The 24,049-nt window shown below is 47.0% G+C and overlaps 1 protein-coding gene across 1 annotated transcript in view; it reads left to right on the plus strand.

Moving 5' to 3' along the window:
- Positions 1-9,806: 9,806 nt before the first annotated feature.
- The window catches only part of HS6ST2 (heparan sulfate 6-O-sulfotransferase 2), a 240,668-nt gene continuing 226,425 nt past the window's right edge, over positions 9,807-24,049 (plus strand). The window contains exon 1 of the mRNA XM_073358507.1: positions 9,807-10,351. Within this exon, the coding sequence (XP_073214608.1) occupies positions 9,843-10,351 (509 nt within the window). The 5' untranslated portion in view covers positions 9,807-9,842. The remainder of the gene's footprint in view (positions 10,352-24,049) is intronic.

Genomic DNA, 24,049 nt, shown 5'->3' on the forward strand with positions numbered 1-24,049 from the left:
AGCTTGTCTACACTTGAAATACGACAATAGCACACTTCAGGTAATCCACCTTCCTGAGCTGCAGGAGCTAGATTGACAGAAGAATTCTTCCCTCTACCTAGTGCAGGACCATCCCTATGGGGGTGCTGGGCCCGGGAAAAAACAGCCCCCCTCGGTGGCACGCACCCCCTGCACCCACACCTATGTCTTCTGGGACCGACCGCGCCAGCCAATCACACTGGCCTGAGGGGCCCCCCAAAGCGTGGGGCCCAGAGCGGTCACCCCAATTCGCCCTAGCCAAGGGACGGCTCTGACCTAGCGCTATGTACACTTAACTACGCCGCCCACTGGTGTGGATTTTTCATAATCCTGAATGACGTAGCTGGGTTGACCTAAATTTTTTAGTGTAGGCCAGGCCTTGGAAACACATTTAGTGGAGAGAAGGCTTCTCACAAGTGCCCCGGAGGCCAAATCCCACCAATCTGACTTCAGACAAGACACAAGGACTGAATTACATACTGGTAATTTTATGCTGGCTCCTTGTTCCTTAACTCATGCCCTCATCAAATTGTTTTCCCCATGGCTTTGGAAAGATGCAACTTAAATGGAAGCAATGGATACTTTTATGGATGTTTTATAGCTTGCTTCTCTGATGAGAAATTACTGCTGAACACAGTTCTAAGTTACATAAGGTAGGCTCTTATCTACTGTAACTTTGCTAATACTGCAGTTTTATTTCAAAGTAGGTCAAATGGAGTTGTGCTCACATTATAGAGCAGGTAACAAGAAACTGGAGGGTTGTGTGTGTGACTCCCAGCTCAAGCCCTTAAAACAGTGCAGGGAACACGGGAGTACATAGAGTGTAAGAGGAAGAGAGAAAGATTCGGAAGGACAACAAGTAAATATGATACGCCGTAAGATAGAAAAATAACTATGTATTAATTGATACTAGGCATGGAAATGCCACTCAGATCACATGGCCGACACCCATGTGCCATGTAATTCCTACTAATCGGCTCAGGAGTACCTCCAACGAGGGGGCCTCATGCACATCCCTTGATAATCTCTTTCAGTGCCCACTGGCCCTCATGACAGGGGGGTATTAATGTACACATCATTGTAATTACTCAGGCAAGTGAACAGCTGCAGGAGCAGTTGAAGCAGTCCTAACTTCCCACTTTTCCCAGTGAATAAAATGCATACTTGAAAAGCCCCTTTCAGCCACATGGATTCTGTTTCCTGGAGTTGTCTCAGGCTGTCCCCAGCAAAAGGGAATGTGGTGTTTCAGCAGTTTCTCAGCCAAGTTCTCGCGGGTATAAGAATGGCTGGTGATGAGATAGTATCATGTATTCAGTATTTGACTGTTGTCCAGAAGCTTGGTAAACATCCAAACGCCGGCTCCTCATCAGGCCTTCCTATAAAACCTTTCCCAGTTTGGAGAGCTATGAGTGAAATATAAATATAGCTAATATCAGATCACTTGAAATTAGCATGGGTGTTCGGCTGGCTCAAAGTACATGAGAGTGACCAAATGTTCATTCTGATGAAAGGCCTGTTGATGGATGATTATTGACGTAGTGTGTTATGTTGCAGGTATTACTGACAGGCTCCAGCAAATCCTGCGCCATGAATCAAACCCATTTTTTATGTTTGATTTCTGCAATGTGTCTGTGAATGTTATTCAGCTGTAGATTCACACCGGAAAGGATTACCGTTGCCTCAGCAGCACCCCACTGACAGTTTCATGATGACTCCTTCCAGCTCCTTTTGCTGGTGTAATTCCTAAGACAGTCAAGTTGTCCGTGTTCATGAAGAGCCTTGACCCGTGTTTCTGTTTGGGAAGCCATTCTTAAGACCACCAAACCAAGAGACCATCCTCAATTAAATACAGTCTCTGGCTGGTCTTAGGAATGTGCATCAGCAGTGCCATAATAAAAAGAAGTAGAGAGAGAACGTGTCTACACAGCCACCCCTCCACCACCGCTGCGACAAGAAGTCTCAGAGCCTGGGTCTACAGACTTAGGCTAGTGGGGCTCATGCTAAGGTGCTAAAAATAGCCATGTAGCCATCCCCCCAACCCAGGCTGCAGAGACCAAGCTCCAGCCCAAGCCAGAATGGGTGCATGCAGAGATGACCCCTGCCTGCAGACAGTGGGCAGGGAAGTGAGGGCAGCTGGCTTCAGCAATGTTACTGAGCATGCTCAGTCCATGTGCGCATGCTCTGTACAAGCCAAACAGCAAATGGGGAGGGGGGAGAGAGGGGGGCACGTGACCCCTCCCCCCATCGCTTCTGTGTATATGGCAATTTTAAGTGCCACAGAGTGAGCCTGAGTCTGGAGTCCTGGACTCTGAAAGTCGCTGCTGTGGGGTTTTTTTTGCAGCATAGACATCCCATATAGAAGGGTGTGAGTTTGTAGGTTTAAGGTCTTTGCTGTCCATGTGATGAAGAGTATGCTAACTTACATCATTCCCTCGGCTAGCTCCTCTCTGCTATAACAAGTACATGAATAATCTAATTAGTTTTATTCATCATCCTACTGATCCGGGCCTTTGCATATTGACATTTATGATTTCAATATCATATGATGCCAGGGTAAACCCTGCCCCAGGGATGGCACAATCTCTGCAAGGGGCACTTGGAGAAACCTTTTCCTCTCCCTTCCATGGGGTTTTTGTAGGAAAGGGTGAACTAGTCCTAAGAGCGAGATTCTTGGCTACTAATTTACCATCCAATTTAATGTCTGCAATTAAGCTATTCCGAATCATGGGGTATTGTGGGGATGGAAGGTGTGAGCTGTTAGATGTGACATCAAATCAGTGTATTTACTGTTTCTTATTTGTGTTATTGAATCACCTAGGACATGGACAGAGACCCCACTGCACTAACCCCAAACCAATGTCCTGACCACTTGCAGCCATTACATTATTGTTTTGTAAGAGTTGGGGGAGAGGGGTGAACTCTGCTGCCCTAGCCAAATTACAGTGTGTGTAACAACAACCTCCCTGTCTCAAATTCAACCTGTACTTTCAATGGGCTTTGTTGTGTTCTGTCAAACGGTTGCCACTTCCCACCCCAGAAGTGGTTGCAATTCAGTGTGGGAGGGGTGATTTTTCAGAACAGTTGATAAAGAATCGTGAATCTTCGGGAGGAAAGATGCTGTGCTGATAAGTTATTAGTTGCCGCAGTAATAAAATCCTGGCCCTGGTCTTCAAGAATTTGCACAACCTTTTGCCTGTCAATCTTCCTACTGCTGTCTCCTTTTCGCACTTTCCCTCCTAACATCCATCTCTCCATTCACTCTCCCTTTATGCCTCCCCCTCGTATCTTTTTCCATGCAGCGCTCACACCCAACCTTGCTTCCTTTCTCTTCTGAGTCTGTCCTTAAAATTCCCTTCTTCCCAGGGGTCTAGTCGTCCCCAAAGAGAAAAATAAGTAACTGAAATACATGGAAGAAAAAAGTCCAAATACAAGTTCAGGGACTAATGCAATAGGTGCCCCACTTCCCTGGTCAGTCACATTGGTTTTTGCTACACCCCAACCTTTGCGGGGTGGTTAGCAGTTTGGATTTTGAGCTTCCTGGGCAGAGGCCTTGTAGTTTAGCTGTATATGCCAGTAAAGCTCCCAGCCCAGTGTCGACAGTAAGTAAATAGCTGATCATGCTTCTCACTGCCTTTGTGGGCTACAAGAGCACAGGAATTGCCAGACTGGATCAGACCGATAGCCATCCAGTCCAGCCCCGAATGAGTCAGGGGAATTTGCAAGAAACCCCATAACAGGCTGATGTGGGATAATCTGCCCCATGTGATGGTCTCAGCATATTCCCTAGTAGTTACTGAGATCAGTTTAAGGCTTGAAGCATGCGGTTTTATATTGATCTATCTCAGGGCACAAAAGCAAAGAAGGCTGACTGGCAAAATCCCACTCTCCTAGGGCATAATGACCTACTCCACGATTAGATTACTTAGGGGAATGGGGAGCTGATAGGGGGGCTGCCGGTCCACCCTGGTTCCAAGCCCCCACCAGCTAGCTGCAATGGGCTGCTCTTCCTGCAAGCAGTGGACAAAGCAGGCTGCTGCCAAACGACATTATAAGGGAGCATTGCACAACTTTAAACGAGCATGTTCCCTAATTGATCTGCAACGTAACAAGGATATTGGATATTAGGAAAAACTTTTTCACTAGGAGGGTGGTGAAGCACTGGAATGGGTTACCTAGGGAGGTGGTGGAATCTCCTTCCTTAGAGGTTTTTAAGGTCAGGCTTGACAAAGCCCTGGCTGGGACGATTTAGTTGGGGATTGGTCCTGCTTTGAGCAGGGGGTTGGACTAAATGACCTCCTGAGGTCCCTTCCAACCCTGATATTCTATGAAACAATCTAAGATTGCTTTCTCTTTTTCAAGAGTGTGGAGCCCTGTACTTCTCTAAAAGAGGACCCAAGCGTAACCAGCAAGGCAGATGGCAGGCTGTGAGAGCAGCCACTTCTGTGATACCACTGGGCCTTTGCAGGGAGCTCCACTTTCCCTGAGTTCAGCCCTTGAGCGAGCTCTTCAACAGACCCTGCTGAATCCTCCAGCCTTGCCCCACCACTCTGGGCCCAAGGGAAGGAGGGTGAAGGTCAATCTGTCCCTCCACTGCACTGGGCCTATTCTCCCTGCATCCCCTGGCGCTCCTGCTCTGACAACCTGACACCGGCCCATCTGCCTTCATCTGCTCAGCTCCAGCAGTCCCTTCCCCAGCCTTTGGAGGGAACAGAACATCCCCTGCCAGGGAGGGCCACTGACTCCAGCAGCTCTGGTGGCCAAGGGATGGGGCAGAGCAGAACCTCCGGTCCATCTGGGGACTGGCGGAGGAGCTGAGAGTTGAAGGGGGTAGTAGGCAGCAACAGCTGCATGGGAGAGTGAGCTCTCACCAGCTGTGAAGAGATGCTGCTAAAAGGGAATGAATGCAGTGTGGATGAGTGTCAAAGGAAGACAGAAGGCGTGTAGGTGCTTAGAAGGGTGTGCATGGGGGACATGCATTATAGGGTGGTGTTCAGCATGCATGGAGGGGCTGCTCAATTTTTACTCCGGGTGTCAAGTTTTCTTGACTGTTTTGTAAGGCTGAACTCAGCCTCCAACACCACCACCACATTACGGTATAACCCAAGAGTCCGATTCTATTTCCCTTTTATCCAATCAGGGGTGGATTTAACTTCTTCAGCTCCGAGGCCTGATGCCTAAATGAGCCTAGTGTCTCCCCTGGTTGTCGCCTGGGAAGCAGTGCCTTTCTTGACACGTCTCTCCACTGTGGGTGAGAAGGCAGCGAAATGGAGACTCTCTGTCATCAGTGAAAGGATGATCATTGTTTGTTTAGCCCATTCCAAAATAATGGCTCTGTTGGGAACATCAACCCAGTATGCATCATGTCTTTTATAGTATATATTAATTTAGTGCAGACATTAGGCCTACATTATTCCCGCCTTTTAATTCTCCTGTATTAGCATTCAGGATCAGTTTTAACCCAGACCACATCTTTGTTCTTTCATGAAGCCAAATAAATAAAGCTGGAGAGCAAATGGGGTTTTTTTTTTGTATAGACTCCTGTGTGAGAGTGATGAATATAAAGCGCAGCGAAGTCTTTATAATTTTAAAGCTTGAATTTCCGAACACAGTGTTTTCATTGCATGGTGCAATTCATTCATTTTGGAGAAAGAGAGAGATAAACAGAAACAAATTAACTCAATAGAGTCATGCCTAGAATCTTCGTGACAAAATTGCCTATTCTTGTGAGTGTAAATGTTTTCAAAATATTAGAGACAACTGGAGAGTCAGGAAAGACGGGGTAGGGCACTCAAGGATAAAAAACCAGATATCTCTGCAGAATGCTGCCTGTAAATAGTGAAATTACTTAAAGGTGAATAGCAGGTAAAGGATTTGTACCCTTTTCCCCACCTTCTTTGTGGTGGATAAAAGTCTGGTAGATTTTTTAAAAGTTGTTTTTTCCTGCTTGTTTATATTAGAAATTCAACTCTAAGCTGATTAGCCAGCTAGTGCAATTAAGACATCACAAGCACCAAGAGAGTGAAAACTGAGCGGGAACAGGAGTTTGTCAGATGGTTTAAACCTGGCAGCTATTGGCCATTTGTTTTTATTATTTATTTACCTTGAATGAGTGAAGGAAGAAGCCTTTTTTTGAGAGTCATCACCTCTGTCCTTTCCATTCAATTGTGAGAGCAAAGAATACACAGGCTTGAATACTGCAGCAAGACCAAAGGCGGCCAGAATCGATGAGGTCCTAATGATTCTCAGGTTAAAACAAAACAAACAAACAATTCTATGGGAAACAAAAAACCTTCCAAGCACAGGCCTAAGTTTAAAGTTCTGTCATAGGTCACTTATGAGGCCCAGGTTCCCTGGTAATTAAGTGTGACTACAGCAGTCACTCCTGAGAGACAAAAACTCAGTATTTGGTATGCCAAGGCATTAGACTTGATCCTGGGCCTTCCTACTCTCAGGATAAAGATGGTTTTGCAAACAGCATGGTAAATGGTGATTTTTTTTCCTTGTGACTCCCGCATGCCCTCCGAGCAGTGGAACACAACCATACCATCATGTAAGCCTCATTGGCACCACGCCGAGAGCCTGAGGGCTGAACATAATTTGCATAAAATATACAAAAGATTTTAATCAGCGATAAATCCACAGAGTCCCTATTATTATTATTTTTGTTTATAGAATACTTTAATTGTACACAGTGCTTTCAAAACATGCTGAAAGACAAAATACACATTACCGGGTTCTAAATTAACTGGAACCACTTGGGGGGAAAACCGAATGGGATGTTATTGTGCACAATTCAGTGAAAGCCTCTGCTCATTGCACAGCAGGGTTCAAAAAAGGAAACAAAATGCTAGCACATGGGATGAACAGAATGGACAGTGATAGTGAAAATATACGCATGCCATTATATAAACCAGTGGTACTCGATGAATTGGTCAGGCAATTCCCGCACCTTGAATAGAGCAATCAGTCCTGGGCATCCTATTGCAAAAAAGGATAATGCAGAAAAAGAGATGAGAATTCAGAGATGGGAACCAACAAGGATTAAAGGCAGATAAAGACTACAAAGATTGAGACTCTTCTGTTTAGAGAAAGGGGGACATGACCGAGGTATATGAAATAGTGGATGATATAGTGAAAGCAGATCAGGCTTTGAAGTAGGGAGTCTCTGGTTATGGGAAGGCTCACTGATTCAAAGCATCGAGACACCATTGTGACGTACACAGGTAGGAGCTCCATTCCTTATATATTGCAGACCTACCTCACAGCTTGCCCCAGCATGCACTGAGGTCTGCTTAATTAAAACCTGGACTTGGATCCCCCAGGGTAAATCTCTTCTTCGGTTTGTCCCAGAGCGCTGGTGACGGGATATCTCAGGGGCATTACAAGGAACAGGTAAAGTGGCCCTCTGCCACAGGAAGGAGGTTGGATGGCATCTTTGGGGAGGTAGAGAAGAAGCAGTCGGGGGGATGATTTTGGTGGAGCAGCTAGGGTAGGCAGGACATGAGGGATAAGACAGTATTTGTGGAGCAATGAAAATGGGAATAGCAGCGGGAGGAAAATGGAAAGGGATAGCAGAAGAAGTGGAAGGGGCAGCAGGAGATTCTTTCTGGTAAGGGGAAGAGAGTGTCTCTCTCAGGGAGACGAGGCTGAGGGCAAGGTAGGAGAAAGACATCAAGAGGTAGTTGGAGTCCTGGGTGTTTTTCCTGGGGATGTGAGGAGAGAAGAGGTAGTAGAAAGCCAAGAACGTGATGAGCATCTAAGCCGGTGCTTGCACACTCATGTTACAATGGATGCCCGTGCTTCACAACCATGTTGGCACATCCATTCTGCACTATGCAGACCCAAGTCAGAACTTCAGCTTCTGTGGGTGCCGTTCCGTGGGAGTTGACCAGAAGTGAGCCACACCCGCTGAACCAGTTTTGTGTCCATACCCTCCCAGCAGCCAGGGCCTGCACGGATCCTGCTCTGGTGAAAGAACTTCCCTACCTCATGCTCTCAGTCCTACTTTGGGACACAGGTGGATCATTTGTGAAATGCTGGTGGACATTTCAGGAGCAGTTTTTGAACAACTGAAGGCATCTCGTGGTGGGGAATACTGGCATGCCAGCTCTGACCCAGGCTGTTCAGCACTTCTGGAGCAGGGCCCCAAGCACAGACGGAGGAGATCACATTGTCATGTGGCCCTGGGATGGCAGATGTTTCGCATGAGGAATCATACATTCCTGGAGCTTTGTGATCAGATTGTCCCTGCCCTCCAGTGCCACAACACCCCCAGGAGGGAGGCCACATGGGTCCAGAAGCAGGTAGCTACACCCATCTGGAAGCTGGCTATCCCAGAATGCTGCAGGTCAGTAGCTAACCAGTTTGGAGTTGGCAAATCAGTTATGGCAGAGGTTTGTGAGATGATCAGGACTGTGATGTATGCAAAGATGGCAGGCATGACAAATGCCCCTGAAATCACTGTTGGCTTTCCAAACTGTGCTGGGGCCATTGATGGGACTTATATGCCAACAGCTTGCTCACTGCAAAGAGCATATGGTTGACCACAGGGACAGATTTATGGACACTATAGTTGGATGCACTGGCAGGGTGCATGATACCAGAGTATGCTGGAGATCGGGACTTTACTTTCAGGGACAAGCTAGGACATTATTCCCAGTGAATGACACTGTTCTAAAAGGAGTCACTGTTCCCCACTGCTTTCTAGGGGACCACGCCTAGCCCTTGTTGCCACGGCTTATGAAAGTGGAATCCGGCTGTGTTTCTCTGGCCACCCAGCAGCGTGCCTGATTCAGGACGTCATCTTACAGCATACGGGTTAACACTGGCTGTGTTTGTTGCTTGCAGATGAGCAGGCCACATGGTAATAAAGGGTTAATGCTGAGCAGCTGGTTTTAAACCAGGAGGTCTGGCAGGTGTTGGAAGGGAAGGGTTGGGAAGCACAGCCCCAGGGGAGTGTGGGATACCCTGGTGCCCCAGAGCTGGGCTGTGACCCACCCCCTACTAGGGTCTGCGGGCCTGACTCCAGAGGGGTTCCTGCGCCAGTCACACTAATTTCAGGGTGGGGGAGGCTTGGACTTAAAACCTGAATCAGAGCCCAGACTGAATGGGCCACGTAGACATACCTCACCTGGGCAGCAGGCCGGGAAGAGGCACGGGGTGCTAGGCGGGGAAGAGGAAAGCAGCAGGGGGTGGGAACCTCTTTGGTGGGAAGAAGGGGGCAGTTGGCCTGCTGGGGGCTGGGCTCGGGATGGGAAGAGGCCCCGAGAAGAGGATGCGGGGGGGGGGGTGAAGGGTCTCGCTGGGGTAGGGACGTTTAGGGGTTCGTTTCTGAGCCCAGCTGCCTCCCCTCCAGGTCCCCGGGGCTGGGGGCTGCCCGGGCAGAGGGGGCCAGGAGAAGGCAGGACTTGCAGCCCTCTTCCCCATCGTCCCGCTGCCAGGGGCTGGTCCTGGGGAGCGGAACCCGGCGCCGGGGCGAGGGGCGGAGCCGCGGCCGGGCGGGGCGGGGCGGGGATCGCAGGCCCGGGCTGGCCGCCCGAGGAGCCGGGGGAAGGGGTCCCGCCGCCCAGGCTCCGCATCTGCCGGGCGCGGGGGCGGCTCGCAGGCTCCCCGGGCGCAGCGGCGGGGGCGGCTCCCCGGGCGCAGGGCGGAGGGAGGGTCCCCGTCTCCCCGGGCGCCGCGCTGCTGAGGCTGCCGGGAAGGCAGGCGGGGAGCCGGGCGGCTGGCGGCGGCTGGCGGCGGCCGGGGCTGCGCGCGGGGCGCCCCGGGGTGCGGGCGGCGCGGGCGGGGCGCGCAGCCTGCGCCGGGCGCCCCCCGCGCCCGCCATGGAGGAGCGCTCCAGCCGGCTGCTGCTGGCCCTGGTGATGCTCTTCCTCTTCGCCGTGATCGTGCTGCAGTACGTGTGCCCGGGCTCCGGGTGCCCGCTGCTCCGGCTGCACGCCTTCCGCCCCTCGCGGGCAGACCCCTACCGGGCGGAGGACGAGACCCCGGCCCGCTTCGTGCCCCGCTTCAACTTCTCCGCCCGCGACCTGCTGCGGCGGGTGGATTTCAACATCAAGGGCGACGACCTGATCGTCTTCCTGCACATCCAGAAGACCGGCGGCACCACCTTCGGCCGGCACCTGGTGCGCAACATCCAGCTGGAGCAGCCCTGCGAGTGCAGAGCCGGCCAGAAGAAATGCACCTGCCACCGGCCGGGCAAGCGCGAGACCTGGCTCTTCTCCCGCTTCTCCACCGGCTGGAGCTGTGGGTTGCACGCCGACTGGACCGAGCTCACCAACTGCGTCCCGGCCGTGGTGGACGGCAAGACGGAGGCCAAGCGCAGACCCTCCAGGTGAGAGCCCCGGCCCCGCAGCCCTGCAACTTGCCTGGATTTGCGCTGCGCGGGGGCCGCTGCTAGGATGAAAAGCCGCCCCCCCCCTTCCCTAGTCTCCCCCGAGGAATGGGGTGCAAGGCCTCCTGGTTTTCAGCAGCGCCCCTTCCAGCGCCTGCAGGGTGCCGAGTAATTCGCCCCCGGACCGTGAGCATCCAGCTCTCCCGCAGCCGCGCTGATTTGCCCCCCGGGTTCACTTATGTCCCTTCCTTTCTCCCTCCCCTCCCCCCGGCATCTGTTTGTAGATGGAGACTAGATCTCATCCCCTCTATCCAGCCACAGGGATCCCGGCTTTTTCTTTCTCGGGCATTGCACACAGTGTGCTACCGCAGTACATCGCTGCTTGTCTCTGCTGTTTAAATGCCATTACTCTTGCAGCCTGACCCAAATTTCAGGTTGCCCAGAAAGCGTGCTTCTGAGCCATCCTGTTTTTTTAAGCATAATTTGCTTTGTCTGTGCAAGGTTTTGGGCAGCCCCGGGAATAGCTTTCCGCTTGAGCCCACGCCATTGCAATGCTCCACACAGTTGTTGGTATGAAAGGTTTGTCATTGTTGCAGGGTGCTACAATCAGGAATGGGCAGTCCTGTCTTCTAGCCACAGCGCGATAACGCTCCCTGGATTGCTTTGATGTGTCCCTGCGTCCAGATATCTAGTGCCCAGTACACAGATCAGCAGTGAATAGCAAGCACGAAGTCCCAACCAAACACAGCCGCCAACCCTGGAAGTGCAGGGAGAGCTCGGGTGGGATAAAGTCTGGTGTTTAAGGTAGAGCTCCCGCTAGCCCAGTTTCAAACTGACTGGATGGGGGGATTCTGCAGCAAGTTTAGCTTGCCGTAAATTGCTGACTACAGTAAAACTTGGTGGATCGCTTTGCTCCGAGTTTAATGTTTTAAATGATATCCCACAGGCAGATTTGGCTGGGGCGCTTATAAAGCTCTGGTGAGAAGTCTAAGAGTTTGCTGAGTGTGATCATTAGGATCTCATTGTTGTTAATGTACAAATGGGACCTTATTCGCTCCCCCTCAAGTCCTGAGCCCCTCTACTCCCATTGGCTTTAAGTGGAACTCTAAAATCGGTCCGATGATGATCGTATTGCGGCTCTCTATTGCAGATCCACCTAGTGTGCTGAGCTGCCTTCTTATCAAGGTGCCTCTGCCCTTAACTAGACCATAAATAATGCGATTTTCAGCATGTTTGTGAGCTGCAGCGTTTTTATGTGCCTTGAGTTCAGCATTAATAAACACTGTGCTATGCAAAGCAAGGTTACTTTAATCACTGAATGTGTTACTTGCTATCGGTTGGATTGGCCTTCAGCTCCAACTTCGTTTATTTTGGATTTGGATTTACATTCAGAATTTTGGTTACCTCTAACATTTTCTTCATCCATGTACCTTGTCCTAAAGTTGCGAACTCGAGCTATTGCAGTTTTGATGTTTAAATGGGGTTGTCACCTTTTAAAGAGATCAGGTGAATTAGTCTCATTCTAAACAATGACAACCCGTTTCAGATACCGTGCATCCAATGAAGTGAGCTGTAGTTCACGAAAGCTCATGCTCAGATAAATTGGTTCGTCTCTAAGGTGCCACAAGTCCTCCTTTTCTTTTTGTGAATACAGATTAACACGGCTGTTACTCTGAAACCTGTGAAAGATCTGTTGATTACATCACAGGTAGTCAGTTGTGACCTATTAAAGAGCGTGTACATTTGTAGCTTGGAACATGTCACGGTATGGCTTGGAATATGGTACAGTGTGTACGAGCAGGATATGGATTCTTTTTCCTTTGATATCTTGGTTTCTAATTTCTCAGAGAATTAAAGTCACTATTAAACTAATGTCTGGTGCCCTTGCAATGTGGGGGGAGGGTTCAGTTATATTTCACATTATATGAACATTCAAGTCTAAGCACAAATTCATTTGAAATAGAATGCAGTTTCTTTTTAGAATTTGTTTTATATAGGGTGACACTACACTGCCATCTAGTAGAAAAATGATTAGCATCGTTATCTTCCTGTATCCAAGGGGAGGCTTTTTAAAAGACTTTTAGCCGTTAGGATTCTTATGCTTTGTTTTCCCTACTGCTTTTAAATTTCATTCAATCTCATTAAGAATTAATTCCTCTTCCTCTGGATCTTCCACTGTGTTAGCTGCAGAGTGGTAGGATCATGAACCTTCCAAGCCGTCTGTTAATGGAATTTGTTTTACCTGTTTTGTAAATATGTGTTGTTTCTTGGGGGGGGAAACGTCAATGGAAATACACAACAAGGGGTCACTCCAGTTTTGTTGAATCGCTTCTAAATGAGATGGGCCCAGTCTGTGGAATTCTAATTGAGACATGGGATTCCTTGCCCTTGACTCATCCCTGCCCCCAAAGACAAAGACTAGTCATATTTTACAGGGTTTTGGTCCTGCCCTTTATGGAGCCAGGGCTCAGCTGCAGAGTAATAATCTGGATCTGAGCCTGGATATTAATGCCCCATAAAGCATAGGATGGGTGTTTACATAGGGGGTTTTGGTTGGGTTCACCTCTGTTTTTCCTGCTGAATTACTGAACATCCTCCAATTCAAAACAGGAACACGAACTGGCTTGTGAATGTGTATACGACTAGATAGTTCAAAACAGAACAATGGATTCTCCATCCCGCCGAACCATACAGTATGTCGGCATCACCTGTGACTTATGGCTTGTGATCAATCACCACTCCAAAGGCCATAGCTGAGTGGTGGGGGAGCAGGGCAAAATCCCCCCAAAACTCTGATACGACTACAGTTAGTAGAGGCCTGCTCTCTACAAAGCTTCTAAATGATGTTGCTATATAATTTAAAAAAATCATTACCCCAGCCTGCTTAAATAGCTACAGTTATTCTTTCAAATAATGTCTTTGATAAGCAGTTAACTGGGCTGTAACTTCTAAATGTTAAAAATATAGGAACATAAGAGATCTTTTAAATAAACAATAGTCCCTTCAAATCCTCCATTTTATTATCTTGTATTAATTTATTTGGTGCTATAGCAATGACCAGCTACTGAGTGATTAGCTGACCTCTGCTAAGATTCTGAGCACCAACATCAGACGTAAATATAAAAACTTGTTGGACAGAATAGCTCCATTCTGAATTTAAATAGGTCTATTTTGAGAGGAGCTAGAGAAGTATTAATAATAATTAGGTATGTGCTTTGCCCAATGTACTTCTGTAGTAATGGTGAATAATCTCAGTGTAACCACATGAGCTGACCTCGAATCGGTAGTCCACATCAGTGCTCAGATACATGGTATGTACAAATGGCTAACAAGATTGATGCACACTTGCAAAAGATCTGAGATTCTTACTTTAATAGTATTGCACGTGTGTACATCTGGCTGTATTCTTATATCCTAGAAATGCCTGGGAATGGGCACGACCGCTCATTGTTTCAACTAATATTCTAGTCTGCATCCAGTCAGTTAGAAGAGGGCTCTGGGCTGAGAAACTGCTAAAAGTATGACAGGTTTCAGAGTAGCAGCCGTGTTAGTCTGTATTCTTCTCAGCTGGTTAGATTACTGTCTTGATGTGTCACTCTTTGGCAGCCTTTCCTATGTTCAAAAGTTGAACGTTTTGTTAAGATCCAAAATCCAAATGGGTGCTCTGTGATTATCTTAAGACACAGCAGCAAATACTTAGCAACAAAGGTCTGATCCTGTAGTTAGATGAGCTACAAGATGTCTATATTCAGAGTAACAGCCGTGTTAGTCTGTCTTCGCAAAAAGAAAAGGAGTACTTGTGGCACCTTAGAGACTAACCAATTTATTTGAGCATGAGCTTTCGTGAGCTACAGCTCACTTCATCGGATGCATACCGTGGAAACTGCAGAAGACATTATATACACACAGTTTGTATAAGATGTCTGTAGTTCCTGGAAGAATCCTAGTTAATTGGATCCCTAAGAAAGAAAACAGTAAGTTCCAGACAGGCCTATTAAAATGGCTGTAGTGTACCTGAGAACTTTCATTTGAATGAAAATGAAGAGAGCTTTAGAGCTTATGTGGATCATCTTGGAAATTATTTCCTTGATAATGGAATTAGTCCTGAAGGGAAAACAGAAGGCTGTATCTCTGCCTGGAGTCAGAAAAGGGGGAGGGAAACTGCAGAGCATTTAACAGACTGTGTCACCACAGAAACTCAGCATGAAGCGGTTTGAGCGCACAAGCCCTGCAGCTCTATGGCAGCAGTTCAGTGTCCTGCAAAGACCATCTTCGGTCAAAGCCCTGCAACTGTATTGTTGGCCGCCTCCCTTCTCGGGGGCTGCTCCCTCTGCTCGACCTCTGGGCCTGCGCCTGCTAGTTTTGGTTGCCCTGCCCTCGCTTGTGGTGGAGTCTCCCTGCGGCACCTCCAGCCCTGCTTCACTTCCCCACTGGAAACCCCTCTCTCCAGCTCCTGCTGGGCCCATCACCTGCTCTTCCGCTTCGATTCCACCTGATTGACCCTTGTCCCTCCCAACAGAGGCTGCGTCTGAAATCCTCCCAAAACATTGCTTCTAGGAGGTGCTTTTCCCTCTGCCCGTTTCCTGCCTGCTGCTCTGTCCCTGGCTCCTGGTGACTGTACCGATCCTTATCCTGGCTTGTATGTTGCTACGGCCGCTCACCTCCCGGCCGGTCTCTTCTGCTCACTGAACCCCCTTGCTGGCAACAGTAGTTGCCCTGGCCAAACCTTTGTGTCTTACCACAGAAATGCTGCAGTGGGGAGGCAGGCAGCAGAAGGCTTTTTTAATACGTTGGGGCTTCCCCCACCTCCCCGTATAAACACAACGGTGCGGGCTGACTGGAGCTGGCAGGGGACGTTCCCAGCATCCGGGTTACAAGCTGCCCTGGTGAGGTCAGGTGGACAGGGGCATGCCTTGCCCACCTCTGATGACTTGAAGGCACAGAGCAGGGATATGTTGGCCTGGCCTGTTTTTTGGGAGAAGCAGGCTTGGTCAGGGCACTGGCAGCCCTGAGTTAAGAGGCCGTTTTCTGAAAGGGCGGTGGAGTGGGGAGTTAGAATAATGGAGGCCGTGAGTTACTTTTGGCTCCCAGGGCGTTGACTGGTGACAGCTGCTTCTATAGCCAGAAAAACTTGGCGACGCTCCCTGGCTCGGTTTGGCTTTTTTCCTTTTCTCTCCACCCCTCTGCACCCTGGTGTGTGTGGGGGAGATGGATGGTGGGAGGGGGCAGGGAATGGCTCTTGTCTCATCTTGGGAGTTTTTTTGTTTGGGTCCCAGCCATTTTCTGTATTTTCTTCTCCCCTCTGTCCCTGGTGCTCTGCGCTCCCCCTGTGCCAGCTTCCCTGTGCTCCCTTCCCTTCTTGACCTCCCTCCCTCTATTATCAGGTGCTTTCTCTTCCCCTGTCCTGTCTCTATTGCCCCTTCCCCACCCCATTATCTCCAGAATCTTGCAGCTCCTGGAGCAGGATGCGGGATCTCCTGTAGTTTCCTATCCCCAGCTGGCCTCAGTGACTGGAAGGCCAAGGACCCTTCTTTCCAGGCATTCTCTTTCTCGTGTCCCCCGCCCCGGAGAACGTGCCAGCTGGGGGAGCTAGGGGCTGAAGCTCCTGTCTCTGACAGCTTTCCCCATAGACTTGCAGTGGCTGGGCTGAATGGGGGAGGAACAGGGGCTTCTCTCGGCTCCTTCCTGCTCCCGTGGGGTGGAGCTGCTGCTGAAGCAGGTGCAGCGGCACTGGAGGGAAGCGAGGGCTGCCGTTCCTTTCCCCAGAGTTGCATCTGGCTGGGACTGGCAGGGATGCAAGCAGAGTTTTCCGAGAGAAGGGGCCCAGAGAGAGGACCTGGAGGACTCTCCAGTCCTGTGGTGGTGAAGGTGATGGGGCTTAGGGTGCTCTGTGGGCATGACTCTCAGAAGGTAGAGCCAGCTATGGCCAGGTGTGCAGGGCTGAAGCCAGTTATGTGCCAAGCCCGGGCTCCTGGTGCTAGGGCAGAGTGAAGCCTGGGGAGCGCGGGGGTGGGCAGGGGAGAGTGCTGTGTAGCCCTGCAGGCTCCCACTGCCCACGTTTCCCATGGAAAGCCCCAGGATCCGGGCTGCAGCCCCCACCCCGCTGCTGCTCCCCAAGGGCAGGAGGCTGGGGGAAGCACTGGGGCCCCCACTCTCAGCCCACAGCACTGGGACCCTGGCATCACCTTTCTTGGGCTGGGATGCCGGCGCCCTAGGCTGTTGCCTCCTGTAAAGGCAATGCTGCTGTCTAGGGCATGGCCAGGGGTGGAGGTGGTGGCTGCTGGGTCTCCTCTAAGAGCTGGCCAGGGGTAGGGGGAGGCTGGGTCGGCTGGGCCCTCTCCTTGGGGATCAGATATCTCAGTTTGTGAGTGGTGCCATCTATTGTCAGGGGATTGTCCGAGCTGCCTGGCATCCTGGTGAAAAGGAAGACATGTACCTTTCCCTGGTCATGACTGCCTGGCTGACTTGGGTCACTTGATTGATTGGGGAAGTCTCAAAGCATTTGGCACAGAGAGCTGGAGCAGGGGCCAAAGTAACCGTGCGTGAGAGACGCAGAATGGAGATCCTTTGCAGCCACGGCTAATTATTATGGAAAGTATCCACCTAGCTTGTCTATGGTAATAAATCCAGGGGCACGGTTGTTAAAAACAAAGCGCTTGTGTTTAGACTGAATAATGTAACAGGGCATTTGAGCAGATCCAGGAACTGATACCTGTAACGGTAGGCTGTGCTGTTGGTGCGTATTGCATTGCTTCTGATGTAGGGAATATCACGTATAATACCAGATGGGAAGGAACTGAAAGACCAGTTGCTTTAGCTTCCAGAACCTCTAATAAAAAGGGGAGAGAGGAATAAGTTTGCCATATTCTACCTGAAATCATGAAATTTTATATGGGAAAATTTTTACACTGTTTATCAATTGGAAACTTCTTGGACTGGAAACAGGCCCACCGGCTTTAGCAGGTGCTGGATTTCAGAAAGTCTCAGACACTAGCACCATATTACTGCGACATTGCGTGGAAGCCATCAGAGGTTCTGATCTGTTTTGGTTGCCTTTACAACCAACCAAATCCTTTTTTTTTTTTTTTTTTGGGAGGGAGTGGGGAGCACTTCCCATTACTGCATATGAAATTGCATTAGAGACAGAAACATCTTGTCTCAAAGTTCCAAGTGTATATTTTAAGATAGAAGCATGATTGTTTTCAATAATGACTAGATCAACCCATATGCTGTCTGGAAAGGGGTGTCTCTCTCTCTGCCCTAAGTTCTGTACATTTTGGGGTTTCTCTGTGGTGATGCCAGAGTCCTTGCAGCTTGGACTGTTGGCAGCCCCTGGAATGAAAGAACCATGCCAGAATGAAGGTTGCCAGCAGAAGCTACATTTGCTAGCCAGTCTTGGATCAAAATACAGAACTGGATGATTGCATGCTTGAGTATTTTTAACAGTCCTGTTATGTGCCTGCCACTATATCCTGTCATCCTTGGAAATGGGCTTGGAACCAATTGTACTGCAGAAAATTCATGTCAATGTTGCATAGAAAGATGAGTGCTCTTCATAGGAGTCAATTTGTACTGGAGAGAGCTGTAAAACAGAGACACCTCTAGCAAATCCACTGAGGTTTTGGGGGACTCGTTTACTCACAAAAAGTCACATTTATCTCAGCATTTATATTTTGTTCATTGCCATGATAGCTGACTGCCTACAGGACTACATGGCCAACAGTATCACTGGGTCAGTGCAAAGCTTTGATTCTCGTCCCCTGGCAGGATGAAAGGGTGCACAGTGTAAGCCCCGTCCCAGGAAGCTGGAGGAGAAGTAGGGTGTCCGAGATGAGCCACTCTGTCCGAAACAGTGGTAGTGAGGCTGTGTGTTGGGGCCTCTGGGTGGGGGATGGGTAGAAATGGAGGTGCCAAATTTATCAAATGCCTAACAGCAGAAATTATTACCAAAGATGGTGCCTTTAAGCTGGGCTTACTGCTTTAAGTGGGGTGAGGGTTGGGGGTCACGGTCCTGGAAAAAAGTATTTTTAAAAATCGAGCAAGGTTGCGTTGGGTTCGTGTTAGGCACCGTTTTACCAAATCTGCTGCTCCCAGGTTAGGATTGACCCTCCACACGCACTTTTTTCAGACAGCTTTAGGCACTGCAGGGCCCAGGGCAAGAACCCTAGTAGGAATCTGTGCACCTGGCTTACTAGCATGCCAAGTACTGTTTCTCTCGCAGGGGCATTGCTCTGGGGTCTGCTCACCATTGTGTCTTGTAACTACCCCAGGCTAGTAGGGTTTGTCCTCGAGACAGTAGGTATCTGATTACTTTTTGGACCCTGGATTGACTATGATTTAGTAGCTGTCTTTTCTTTGTATCTTATGTGATCTCTGACTATAGAAAACAATGGGCAGAAAGGAGAAAGAATGGGGGAGACAGGGAAAAGGGAAGTGGCACACAGAAGGGAAACAAAAATGGAGAAGACAAGAACAAGACACATGTGTGGGTAAACATAACTTTAAAGTAAATGTATGTATTTTATACAGCATCTTTAAACCAGAAGGACTCCACAGTAAGAGAGTTTTAGTATATTGGATCACCCAGTCATTACTAAGTGTAGCTGTTTCTGGGCTGGAACATGTCAGCTGTCCTATCAGCAATGATAAACTGTTTCTAGGAGGGGAAACTTCACAGTATGTTCTCCAACTGAAATGACGGAGTAATTTTTAAGCAAGCAGATTTAGTGTCCTGCTGTAAATTGGAATTTGGCCAGATCATCCGGTATGACATGCCTGTCCTTGAGACAAGCACCATGGGAAACTCTCAAAAACCGTCTTTATATTTATTTGCATTATAATTAATATAACAAAATATTTGAAGAGATGCTATGAAGATCTCACATACAGGAGTACCAATTCAGTTACTGGGATGTCTTCATGACCAGGTGGGTTTTGGTTTGGTGTCTTATTCTGATGGTAGCTGCTCCATCTGGGGCACTTGTGGGGTACTGGGAGGGTAATGAATGAAAGGCTGATACTGCTTCCTGCAACATCTAGGTTTCCTTGGTGATCTCCATCCAACTACAGACCAGGCCTGACCTGGCTGAGCTTATGGGACCATGGAGGTGATACGGAATGTCATAACTAGTCTTCTGAGGGTGAAATTATTTTCTTAAATACACATTCTCTGGTTGTTCAGTCGTGTTAACATAATCCCATTGTAGGGTCCTTAGAGCTAACCCCCGTGGTCTTGATTACAAACTTTAACTCTAACTTTGTTTTGTAATTTCGGATACTTGAACTGGTCAAATATCTGATATACTGTTGCTGGTTTTGCAAATTAAATGTGTACTTTTAAAAAGGGCTTCTTAAATGGATTTTAAAAAAACTTGCATATTATTTCTGCTGGCTCTCAGTCAAGAGCGGAGTGGAAGCATAGATGCTAATTCGAAATATTGTTGCACTAAAACACTTTATTTTGTGTGTTAGATACCATTCTGTGCTTTGCTAGGGTTTTAAATATTAAAATGCAGCTATAAGTGATGGTTTAAACAAGATCAAAATACATGCAGACTCTGCATCAAATTCATATTGAGAATTTGCCATCGTTCTGAACTTGGCAACCTCTGTTGTGGGTTTATGAAATGTACTTTGAACTCAAGAAAAGCATTAAAAGATGCATTTTTATGATAAAAGATGGGCAGTTTTAAGTTTTGCAACTCAAGCATCAATTCTGACGTATATTAACTGAGATTAATTTGTCCCTCATTTATGTAATCTGGATTGTTAAGAATCATGTTCTCCACTGATGTAAATGTAGGGGAAAAAGGACTTCTTAGTAGATTTGATTGCTTTTTAAATTTGACTAGCAGAGATGCACTGGGATACCTAAGAGAATTGGCCTGTTTCTTGTGAACAGTTCAATGCCTAATGAATCACTTCAATGTACTTTTCTGAAGGAAAGCGGCGCAATTTAGATGTGCAGGGCATTGATTTACATCAAATGGATTAGGCCTCTGTGTGCAATCCCCTGCATTAATTTACTTTCTCCAGCAACTGAAATAATAAAGACAGTACTTCAGTACAGAATCAGCTCAAATTAACTCATATAGATCATTGCAGCTGTATGCAAAAGTGGAATAATAACCTACAGCAGGAAATCAAATCGGGGAATGGATCTTTCCGAAATTACTCCGGTTTATAATGGTAGAACAAGGCTACCTTGAACCAGGTTAGAAAGGCCACTGAATACTGCCAAAGAACTTGTCTTTGGAGTCTTGTTTTCAGTAAAGTGCTGCGTTGAAGAATGGAACCTTTCTTCTAGCACTGTGGATACAACTAAATTGGGTTTACCTATATAATTCAGCACAATTAAATGTACAGTTGTCTTGTGGTTTGTGTTGTATTCCTTTAAGTATGCTATAATTTGTCTGTGCTAGGGAAGTTTTATGGAGAGGGTGGTTTCACTTGGGCTTTGGTTGCATTTGAAGGATTTTTTGGTAGTGTTTACTTTTTTAATGATTTTTCTAGGTATTGTCAAAGAATTTCATTGACTGAGATGAGATTGTTTAAGAAAAAGAAATCAAAATCTCTGAGATTTTGGCCTTTTATAATAAAATTGTTATCTGGTTTAACTTCTCTGAAGGTTGTTGGTTTTGCTGGAATCTTTCTTAAAATGACTAATGAGTAATAGTACAAAAATCTGCTGCTAAAGTCAGTGTGAGAGACCCTTTCATCTGCAGAAACATTCTGATTAGAGCCTCAATTGCATTTCTTTATTTCTGTAATGTCTGATTTGTCACGCAGTTACTGCACTCTTCGGCTGCAGTCCTCTCTGACATGGCCTGGAAGACAAAATGCAGAAATCTGTCTAGCTTCTTATCAAACTGCTTAACTACAAAAATGTTGTTGTCTTTGCTTTGTTTAGTTAAATAGAGATTACTGTTAGTCCGTGAAGCTATTTTGCCTTGCTTGGAATTATCCTTGTACATTGTTTTTTAATACTTGAAAGGATAAAATGCAAGATCATAAAATGGCAATAAGAATTGCCATTTGAGGAAATGGAGTCAGATATAAGACTCCCATATCTGTGTGAGACAAAACCCCCCCCTGTCCTAGGCGTCTGCCTTAAGCCACTATGGGCCTGTTTCCATTCTAAGGCAAGTGTATGGGGGTGGAATTCCCATGGGATTCCTGCCTGAATAAGGATTTGACCCTGTAATTATAAAATGTGATTGTGAGCTGCCTGCCCATCGAAGCCAAGAATCCACATGATTTCAAAGACACCTAGACTTATTTCTATCGGATGTTGGGATTTCAGGGTATGGCAAAGATAAAGCAATAGGAGAGGTGTGCTGGGCCTGATGCTTTGTCTTTGTCATGTAAGAAGTGAGCTGTTTGTTGTTCTGATCTCGCCATTGTAGGGGAAGAATCTTTAGGGAGCAGGCGCTGATTATTTTTTAGATTGATTTGCTGATGCTGGCAATTGTACAGTGTGTTCTGAGAGTAATAGGGCAGCACCAAATTATTCAGGCATTATTGAAATGAATCATATTTGTGATGAGTAATATGTAGCAGACTCTGGTATTTATGAATGATTAACCTAGTAAAGTTCTTCTTAAGTAGACATGAAGAAATGATTTAATTTCCACTATGAACACTCTGTAAAATTAATGAAAGATAATTGCACTCGCTAATGTGAGACTATGAAGCCAAAGCAATATTTTTTTGGATGTAAGTTTATAATGCTGGAGCAAACATCGTGTACATAATTCCTTCTCCACATTCTTTCCCAGTAAAACCCCCTATGAATATTGAACATTTAATATTTTTTGTTTGCCGCTTATTGAAGCGGTTAGAATATCATTGGTAAACCTTAACTCAAAATGTTGCAGTTTTCTTTCGCGCGCTCTCTCTCTGTCCACATATCTCTGGACAGTATAGAATATATATTATGAAACCGTGCTGCTTGAGTTAATGCCAATTAGAAAACATCTAATGTTTTTTCTAATTTGACTTTTCATAGAATGTATGCTTTAAAGATGGAATTCATTTAAAATATCGGTTTTGCATGTATACGGCTTTGAGTGAAATCTCCATTTATTCTAAAGTGCCTTGAAAAATCATTAGCAAGGTGCTTAGAGACCTATACGTCATAAGAATCATTAAGATGAGACTCAAATCATACTGTTTTTTATTTCCAGCAGCTCATCCTACTTTTGATGCAATATGAACTAAATATATGCAGCTAACAGAGAGAGAATATTGCAGCATTAAACAGTCTTGCTCCTCTCAATAAAAGTGCTATGTAAGAGATGTCTTTCATGAGATCTTGGTAGCAATGTTCTTAATTTCCCATAATCAAAAAGATTGTTAGGTTCTGATGCTCTTGGAAGTCTGAGTAGCCTGAAGAGCAGTCCTTCATTTCTTCCATTTGGTAGGAAGTGCATAAAATATTGTCAGGCTTCCCATTGAGATTAAACCGCTACTGTACTCCTCTTTTAAGACACAGTGGATACAATACTATTTGTTGAATGAGATCTGTAGTCTAAATATCCAAAGATTGGAGGTGAAATACTGTAGCATTGTTTCATCCTCCTAGACTGTCCCTTGCCTTAGGGACAAAGATAATTGGCATCAAATGCAAATGAAAAATGTGTTTGTGTTTTTTTTTTCTGATCAGAGCCAAAGAACTTAGAGATCTGGTTTTCATATCACCCTTTTTGTTGTGGAATTGAACATGAAAAAATCATTTTGGCAACAGTCTGAGGGAATTTTAATTCTGTAGAAAACCTAAAATTCAGGGTTTTTAAAATGCTGAAGCTGAGTTTTGGATGGGGAAGCTTAATATGTGCATTCTTGATACCTTCCTTTTTTGTCGTCTATTTGCAAAGGCTTCTGGGAAAAGCTATTCCCTGAAGTAATCTTGGCCCATTCCAGGGCTGATCGCTTCATGTGGTGTGAACAAATATGTTATTCAGAATGCTTTTTGTACTTCATTGGAAATCCGCATGAAATAACTTTCCACCCCTCCATGGTATTAGTACACAAAGGGCAACCGTTCACGTCTCAATTGCAAGAAAGGGCACTAAGTAACTAAGGGCCCAATCCTGCGCCATTGACTTTGTGGTGATGTGCAGGGATCTGTCCCCACAGAGCTCACAGCCTTAACTGACATCACAGGCTATATGGGAAGGGAGTGGTGGTTTGTACGCTTCCAGGACAGCTGTGTGTTCCCCTGCCCTGGTGCTGGTTCAGTCTGCATGGCACATGAGAACAAGAGCGGTTTGTCCTCGCTATAGCTGGGAACGTGCTCTCCAGCACAAGTAGACAGACTTGCTAATGCTGCTTGAGCTAGTGTGCTAAAATAATGGTGGAGCCAGGGCCAGCTTGGGCCAGCTGCCCAAGTATGTATCCAGGGGCCCAGGCAGGTTTGTCAGGTGGCTAACCCGAGCTGTGGCTTGTGTTACCCCTGGTTACGCTGCTATTTTAGCATGCTAGCTCAAGCAGAGCTGGTGTGAACCTCTGTACTTGAGCTGGGAAGCCTATTCCCAACCTGTGGTGTAGACACACAAGTGTGAAACTCAGCAGTATATATTTGTCCCGCAGTGGCTGAGTGAGATGCAAAAAACTTAACATCATTTAATGGCAAAATGATTTAGATAGCTGAAAGTGTTTCTTTAACGCACTAAAATAAATCATTGATAACCCGGGAAG

Source organism: Lepidochelys kempii, chromosome 9 (assembly GCF_965140285.1).
Source record: "Lepidochelys kempii isolate rLepKem1 chromosome 9, rLepKem1.hap1, whole genome shotgun sequence".
NCBI lineage: Eukaryota > Metazoa > Chordata > Testudines > Cheloniidae > Lepidochelys > Lepidochelys kempii.